The sequence below is a fragment of the Charadrius vociferus genome, unplaced genomic scaffold, assembly GCF_000708025.1.
Source record: "Charadrius vociferus isolate BGI_N301 unplaced genomic scaffold, ASM70802v2 scaffold323, whole genome shotgun sequence".
NCBI classification, from domain to species: Eukaryota; Metazoa; Chordata; class Aves; order Charadriiformes; family Charadriidae; genus Charadrius; species Charadrius vociferus.
In genome coordinates this window covers 2,014,305-2,022,521 of record NW_009647692.1, presented here as the reverse complement: position 1 = coordinate 2,022,521, position 8,217 = coordinate 2,014,305, and the positions used below count along the sequence as shown (strand labels likewise).

Sequence of the window (8,217 nt, the reverse complement as noted above, 5' to 3'; positions counted from 1 at the left end):
CTATAATTTACTGCCGTTTTTACCTTCTTTAACTTTCTTCTTTTCCTTAATATTTTCCTTCGTAGTTTTCCTACAAGAAACACATTGGAGGCTAAGACACCTGTACATTATATATAAAAAAAGATGAAGTATATAGCAGTGATGCAGACAGTCATTTTACATCACATTAGTACAGCTGAACATAAACCCTTTGGTAGGAACACTGCAAAGTGTGGGTACTGTTCCTTATGACCACTTCTACTACACCAAACTGCTACACACCAGTCTACAATTTAATATCTGCTGCTTGTATTGATACTCCATGTGTTAAAAACAAAACCAGCTCTGTGCCAGAAGAGGAGCAGATCCGTTGTGTCAATTGATAGCTAGGCAGTGGTTTAAACTCAGCTTGCTATCACCTGATACATGGCACCATGTAAGGCAAACTGATGGCATCCATCCAATTTCCAGCAGACAGATACTGACACTAAAACTTCACCATCCCTAAAATCATGATGAGTGGGTGGTCCATCCAAATATGTTATCGTTTACTTTGGAGGAAGCTTGCTGGGCCTGCTCTGGATAAACAGCATCTCTTACCTCCCCTTGAGAAAAACCCACTTACGTTTTCCATTTGGCTTTTTTTAAGAAGCACTGAGGGGTGGTACGAATGGATTCTCTTTTCAATGGTTTCTTAATGAATTTCTTCTTTTGTTTGCTGAGAATGACATTTAGTAAAGAAGGATTAAATTACTTTAAAGGGCAAAAATTAATATCCAAAGTAAATAGAAAAGGTAATTAAATCCTTTACTAGTTGTTAGGAATTTATGGGTCCCAATATATTTTCAGTATTGTTTATGCCAAGATTTGTTCAGCCACCTTATCTTTCAGACATTCAAACAAACTTTATTTTAGTAAGAGTCTAATATAGATATATAAGGATTTCTAGTTTTACAAATTATTAGAAGTTACGAAAAAGCATGAAAAGAAGCACTAACTGAAAAAAAAAAATATATTTATCTATATGCATATACCCCTAACACCAATTTATCTAAAGGTAACTCAAAAGAGTAAAGGATTTCAGAAGCCCAATTCACGAGCATTAGCCTAGCAAGTCTAAAGCAGATTTCAGGGAACTCGTAGAAAAATAGTTAACTCCAGGAAAATCCTAAGTCGAGAATTCGTTTTGTTTCCATTTTTGTCTGGGTACAAAACTGCCACGACCACCCTGTCTAAAATTCCTTTCACAGCTAAACTGCAATTATACTACAAACAACTAGATCTTTTGTAACCCACCCAGCACCACTCATGCAGGCTTTTAAAATGGGAAACAAACTGGTAAACTATTCAAATGAAAACATACCTTTGCAGTTTGGGAAGGTGTTTAATGTAGTCTGGCACAGGACAGCCAGCTCGCTGAATAACATTGGCTATACTGGAAAGGAGAGGAGTGAAGAGATTAACTCTGGCAGTGAGTGCTTGGACAAGAGATAAGCATCTTCGGTGGAAAATGGCAATCCCTAACAACTGGCTGTTTTGTTGTTGTTTTTCGGTTTTGTTGTGTTTTTTTAAGCAAGAAATAAAAGACACAAAAGCAAGTTTGAAGTAAGGTGAGGAAGAAACAATGAGACACAAAAGGCTTAAATGAAACCAATGACTTCATCTGGATAGTTTAAACAAATTGAAACTGTAGGCAAGTACAGTCTTCAAGGAGATGAAGAAAAAGCAATAAGCCAAAACAGAGAATCATACCAAGTAATTTTGGACACAAGCAAGTTAAAGAACTGGGCTAGAAAACCTAAAGCACAGCATGAGGCAGTCATACTTTCTACATGGCAAATGACTCGGGAAAACCAGAACACAAGCAAAGTTAGTTGTAAAGACTGTTGAACCTGCCCTCAGTGAGGTTCAAGTCAGAATAACTGAGCGTCACTGAAAGGTGCTACCAAGCCAGCCATCACGTTGTCACTACTGACAACATGACTGAAAGAAGTGAGATGCTAGTTTCTCTCTTGCTGCATTAGTGAAAGGCTTCAAAAAGAAACCTTAAAACCGAAAAGCTGGCAGTCTTTCCCATATTGTGGTACCACCTTGCAGGTCCACCAAGGTGATAGAGTTCTCTCCCCCTATTTGTAAGAGCTTTTCACAGTACTGTGGGGTTTTCAGAGCATGGCAGTTCTGTGCTTACGAGGTGTGTGGTACCAGACACAACCATACGGCTCAGCAGTCAACTATACAAAACACAAAAAGCATTTTTGCTGTATCATGTTTCCAATTTACCTCCGTAATAAAGGTTTGTCATCTTCTGTAAAGAAAGTGACTGCTTTTCCTGTGTGCCCTGCTCTTCCGGTACGACCTGTCAAACACAAATTTTGCAAAAAGTAGAGATTTCACTTCAAACATCTCCCTTTTTTCTATTCCTCTTCACAGCTCCAGCCTCCTGATGTGTGTTTATATACTAAGCATAATAGCAGGCAGACGATCCCCAAAAATTGTTCCTATTGAACAAAAGCACAGATACATCTGAAGCTTCTAAATATTTAAGGTTCACAGAAGACTGACAAGAAGTAATACGGTTTTACTGAAAGTTGAGCCCAGACATCAACCGGTCAAGCGACGTGGAAGCTAGTGCTGCAGCAAGAAAGGCAGCTGGTTTCAGGATTTTTGCTCACACACAAGAGCATCTACATTAAAGACCCAGGAAATGAGGAAAAGGACATAATTTGTGAACAATCACTCACCTATCCTGTGGATGTATTCCACCGCACTCGTTGGCAAATCATAATTGATGACCATATTCACTCCTTTGAAGTCAATCCCTCGAGCTAGTAAGGCTGAGCAGATAAGCACCCAGATCTTCCCAGCTCTGAAACTGTGCACTACGTTATCTCTCTAGGAAAGGAAAAGAAAGGTACTTGGAAACAACCTAATTAGCAATTTGAGAAGGGAGGTGAACTTGTTTCACAAAAGCTGCCATGATGTTAATGAATAAAACTAACCCTCTAAATAAAAACCTGCAGTAATCTACTGTCAAAGTTACCTGAAGTTACATCAGAAAGAAAGGTAAAAGCAAGAGCGTTGTAAAGTGTTTCTGGAAAAGAAATTAGATCCTCCTACCTGTTGCTGAGTTTTGTCTGCATGGATGACATCCACATTGATGCCTTCATAAATAAGTTCATGGAAAAGCTCTTTAGCCCTCTCAATAGACTGTACAAAAACAAGGACCGGAGGAGCAAAACCCTGCAAAAGAATAAGCTTGTCTAAGGTTCAAGTCCTTTTCCTACCATTATTGGTTACAGGCACTGAGCTACTAAAAAGACTTAACCAGCCCCAGTATTTTCCATCTCAGAGGATGATTTTTATTTTTTACTAGCCAAATCTTTGGGAGTCAGAACTAAGGAAATTCAGCTCCATTGTTGTTGATTGAATGGTTCCTAACTTAAGCATCAGACTGCATTTTAATCCACAGAAACAGACTTTTTTTCTTCCACCCAATGTGAAGAACCCACTCACACTGCCAAGTAAAATTAAACAGACTGTTAATACAAACTGCTCCTGAGCAAGACTCAAACATATAACCAAGAACGGGGAACACTCAGTTTACACAGGCAGGGTACTTACTCCTCTTGTACAGCAGATTTGGACAATGGTTTAACATGTGTCACAGACAAGCCTTTGCCCTAGGAAATTCTGAGTATCTGACAGAACACACAGCTCAGTTCAGTAGAAAGCAGCAAAATACCTTTTTAACAAGCTCTCTCATCGCCGTTAGTTTTCCTGTCTCAGATCCAACGAACAAAAGCTCTTGTTCTACTGTTTCTGCTGCAGAGTTTCTGAAACCAGAAATCCCACAGAAGTGTGCTACTGTTAATTTATTTATAAACACTAAAAACTATAAAATATTATGTGGTGAATGAGAAATATTGCACGACAAACTTGTTTCACCAGTACATGCTTTTAAGACTAATGCTTATCTGATGATAAAGGGGTAAAGGAACCCAACGTTTTCCCCAATATGTGAGAAAAACCTTTATGCCTACACAATTTTTCCTGGAGACTAACAACCTGCGATACTAACACTAACAACAGAGACGTACAACCAAGCAGACTGATGATGCAAAAAAAGCAAACAATTTGCCCAAGAAAGGAAAAAACTACGAGAGAATCAGAGTACAACTGCACACCGACCTTGCTCCAACGGACACCAGGACAACACTGTCAAGGTGGAGTTTGCACCACTCCTCTACATCATGTGCAAAGGTGGCGCTGAACAAGGCTCTTCTCACCACGTGGGATGTGCATGCCAGGAAGATGGAGGCCAGTTGATCTCGGAACCCTGACTTCCCATCTTCAAATAGTTTGTCTGATTCATCCACCACCAGCCACTCCACACTAGGAACACAAAGGTTTCCTTATCAGCAAGTCACTTGCGGAGAAGGCAAAAGTTCTAACACACCGTCACAGACACAAGAACTACGCACACATCCACCCTTCAGTGGCAAAAGTGGCAGCAAAGCCAGATTTGATAAAGACTCTCAGTACCTGGTCAAGTCTATTGCTGGAGGATCTTGCTTCAGCAAATAAATGAGTCTGTTTGGAGTAGTAACTAGTATATCTACGGGGGGGGAGGGAAAAAAAAAGAAAGGGGCAAAACATTAAAAAAAGACACAAAACAAACAAGACTAACAGAGTCCTGAGAAACACAAGTTCCAATCCAATCTGCCAGAGGTACAATTTCACAGGAACCAATGTTGGGCTCACTTCCTATTTCTTTCATGCCAGCTACTTTTTTAGTGTTGAGCAACAGATTGCACATCTTGAGTGGTATTAACCAACCTCTTTAAAGCCACGCAGGCCACAAGAGAAAGGTCAGTGACATTTTTAAAATTTTCAGAAGCACTTCAGTCATTAAAACAATTACCAAATTTCTTAGAAGACTTGGGCCCAAATTTCTTTGCTGCTTCTGCTGCCTTGTGGATCATATGTATTCTGAAGCCTGTCCCCTCAGCCAACTTCACCAGCTCCCGATGTGTCTGAAAATACAGCAAAAGAGATTATATTTTCAAACCGAGCCGACTAGCTTTTCTAATCAGAAAACCTGCAAACAGTCCTGAAGATACAACTTCAAATATCACCCGAGTTTCAGTGTTAAGAGAAGGATGTCTAGTTTTCTTAGCATAATAAAATGCAGCTTTCCATTTTCACTTGAAAGTTCTCACAGGCTTGACCACCATATCTTGACTCTAACGATGTAGCTCCCACAAGCTCTCAGAAGCCCCCTTGCCCATTTGAATAAAAATGGAACTCTGCTCAAAACCGTAATTTTTATTTCAGTTTAGTACCAAAGCTTTATAATAAAGTTATTCGTTGAACTTCTGTGTTTGGGACAAACATAAATCTCTTGTAGCAATCTCAAATATGAGGGTAGGTACTAAGAACAGCTAAGGATTGGGCAGTTTTAAAATATGATCAAAGAATCTTGAGCCTCTAATCCAACGATCTAGATTAGATTGAGATGATAGATATGTAGCTATTTCACAGAAGACTAGAGACTCAAAAGAAACATTTAAATTAGCCTTTTCTGATATCTGAGGTTAATAAAGGAAAAAAAAAATATTTACTACCTGCTATTTTACTCATTGAGAGTGAAAATTTCGAAACACATCAATATGACAACAACCCCCTTCCCCTCAACACACACCTGGCTAGCAAGTTCTCGGGTAGGCGATATGATCAGAGCTCTGAATCCTTTGTTCCTAGGTTGTTTCAGATGTGTTAACAGAGGAATACAAAATGCCAGTGTTTTTCCAGACCCAGTAGGAGCTGAAGCTAGAAGTTCCCGACCCTGCAAGAAAAAACAAGAAGGGTGTTATATTTTCCTAGAAAAAGTGAAAAAAATACCCAAAAGTCACATTCACAGAAATATTAATGCTACAAACTAATTCAAAATACATTAGTAAAAGCACAGATCAAGAATATTGTAATAGCTAAGTAAGTTTTGAACCATGATGCAGTCAATCTATCTCTAAAGCTGTGCAACTAACCACTGCCGTGACCCTCAAGAGAGGCCGCTTTAGAAGTTTTGCCATATTCCCTGTAATAAAATGCAATACGAGAAAACTTACATGAAGCATGACGGGAATAGCCTGCATCTGGATTGGTGTTGGGACCTGGAAACCAGCAGCTTGAATGTTCTCCATGATTTTAGGGTGGACTTTGTATTCCTTTTGAAGTTGATCAAATGTAGCAATTGGGTCAGGAAGATCTGTTCCTTGAATACTAATCTTGTGTCGATTTCTGAAGCGGTTTACCTAAAAGGCAAACGACAAACTCTTTCTTTCCTTGACAGCCCAAAACTAAACACATATAGTTATACATTGCTTCTGGTTATTTTCCCTATACTCAATCACCCTCCTCTCAAGAGGAAGTACCATAAATGAACCTCAATTTTCTGATTAAACACCCACAGAAACCAAGTGATCTGTTGCTACATCAGAACTCCATGGCCCCACCTTTTCTCTTCTCAAGCGTTCAAGTTTTTCTGCAGTAGGCTTTTTGTCTTTTGTATCATCGAATTTTGCTTCCAGAGAGGACATCCACTTTATTCCATTACTTTCTGACAACTCCAGCATTGATGCTGCTTCTGGAATTTTTTAAAAAAAATAAAATTTCCATTAGTAAAATCCAGACAAAAATTATTTGGTAAAAAAGGGCATTTCCAAACCTTTTTTCTCTCATTCTCACTAAAGTTAACGAAGACTTCAGAAGGATGGCAACCACATACCCATGCCTTAACACCAAATCTTGGCCCAAATATTTTATCAGCTCTGACACAGGCCAGCCAAAGAACTCAAAAGCCTCTTTTATTCTTGTTGTGGTTTAACCCCAGCAACTAGGACCACGCAGCTGCTTGCTCACCCAGCTTTACCCCCTGAGAAGATTAGGGAGAAGACAGATAAAAGGAGGGGAAAGGGGAAAAAAACCAACTTGTGGGCTGAGATAAAGACAGTTTAATAGAACAGTAACAGAAAAGGGAAACAACAACAATAATGGTAAAAAAATATAGAAGACACAAGTCACTCTCACCACCCGTGGAATTGGTTGACCATCCCGATCTGAAGCCAGATCTCCCCACCAGACAACCCCCATTTCTATACCGAGTGGGATGTCTATGGAATATTCCATTGGCCGGTCTGTTGTTCTGTCTATGCTCCTTCTCAGCTTCTATGGGAAGCTGAAAAAATTCCTTGAATACTATAAACATCACCTAGCAACAACTAAAACAATATGCATTATTGACATTCCTTTCATACCAAATCTGAAACAGAGCAGCTACTAGAAGGAAAATTAACTCTGTCCCAGCTGAAACCAGGACAATTCTGGTAAAATGACCTACAGTACTTGCAGACTTAAAGCAGCGTGAAATAAGTAAGAAGCATGAACTTCATCAGGCTATAAATACCTCGTGTCTTTTTCTTTTTTCTTTTTCCTTCACTTCTTTCTGCGGTTCTTTTTCTCTTTCCTGCCACCTTTCCATCATTATTGCCTGCTCCATCCTTCTGCTGCTCTCCACCCTTTACCTCCTCGCCAGCCCCTGCGAGCCCCCAGCTCTCCTCGGCAGACCCCAGGGGGGCTCCCTCCTTGCGCCCAAAGAAGTCGAGGCTCTCCAGCGAGACGCCGCCGCCGCCACTCCCCTTCATCACCTGCGGGCGAAAGCAGGGAAAACGGTGAGATGGCCCTGCCCACATCCCAGCGCCTCCCGGACCGCTACTGCCGGGCCGCAGGTAGGCCCGGGGTCGCGCCGCACGGAAGGGATGGGCCCCGCGGGCCCGTGTCGCAGAGGGAACGGGGCCCAGACCTATCCCAGCCTCCCCCCTACGGTGGCATCGCACCCCGAATCGCCGTGCGTCTTGCCCGAAGCGCCGCACATCAAAGCGAGCACCGGCACCTAACCGCCGAAACAGCTCCTGAGCCTCCATGCTGCCGCACAACGCCCAACACTCCCCGCGGCGCCCCTTCACCGGAAGTAGTGAGTACTTCCGGCGGCGCGGAGGCGGATCCGACCAAGTAGCATAGCAACCACCCCGCGGGATGTCATGGCGCCGCGCTGCCATGGCAACCGCGCGGTTAGGCTCACCGGGCCGCCCTCCGCGGTAGGCCGCACCAGGCCCGGGGGCACCGGGAGAAGCCTCTCCGCTGGGAGACGCCCCAGAGGGGCTCAGGGTCAGCGGTGCATGT

General features: G+C 41.9%; 1 protein-coding gene across 2 annotated transcripts; it reads right to left on the bottom strand.

The window, feature by feature from the left end:
• DDX52 (DEAD (Asp-Glu-Ala-Asp) box polypeptide 52) lies at window positions 1-7,958 on the bottom strand. 2 transcript variants are annotated; one of them, XM_009881459.1, is made up of 16 exons: window positions 7,872-7,958; window positions 7,599-7,682; window positions 7,442-7,553; window positions 6,492-6,622; window positions 6,105-6,290; window positions 5,681-5,824; window positions 4,901-5,012; window positions 4,522-4,594; window positions 4,168-4,371; window positions 3,722-3,812; window positions 3,097-3,219; window positions 2,721-2,871; window positions 2,260-2,335; window positions 1,343-1,414; window positions 605-697; window positions 1-70 (listed from the first exon to the last, which is right to left on the bottom strand). In XM_009881459.1, the coding sequence occupies exons 1-16, from the start codon at window positions 7,956-7,958 to the stop codon at window positions 1-3; spliced, it is 1,809 nt and encodes a 602-aa protein (XP_009879761.1). The 2 variants fall into 2 exon arrangements, with proteins under 2 accessions (XP_009879761.1, XP_009879760.1); XM_009881458.1 differs by having other exon boundaries at window positions 7,442-7,682.
• Between the last annotated feature and the right edge of the window lie 259 nt (window positions 7,959-8,217).

Coding starts and splice junctions, on each gene's coding strand:
- DDX52 (XM_009881458.1), bottom strand. CDS start 7,958: ATGGAGGCTCAGGAGCTGTTTCGGCGGTTAGGTGCCGGTGCTCGCTTT. Junction 7,683..7,871: donor AAGACGCACGGCGATTCGGG/GTGCGATGCCAC, acceptor TTTCGCCCGCAG/GTGATGAAGGGGAGTGGCGG. Junction 5,013..5,680: donor CCCGAGAACTTGCTAGCCAG/GTGTGTGTTGAG, acceptor CTGTATTTTCAG/ACACATCGGGAGCTGGTGAA.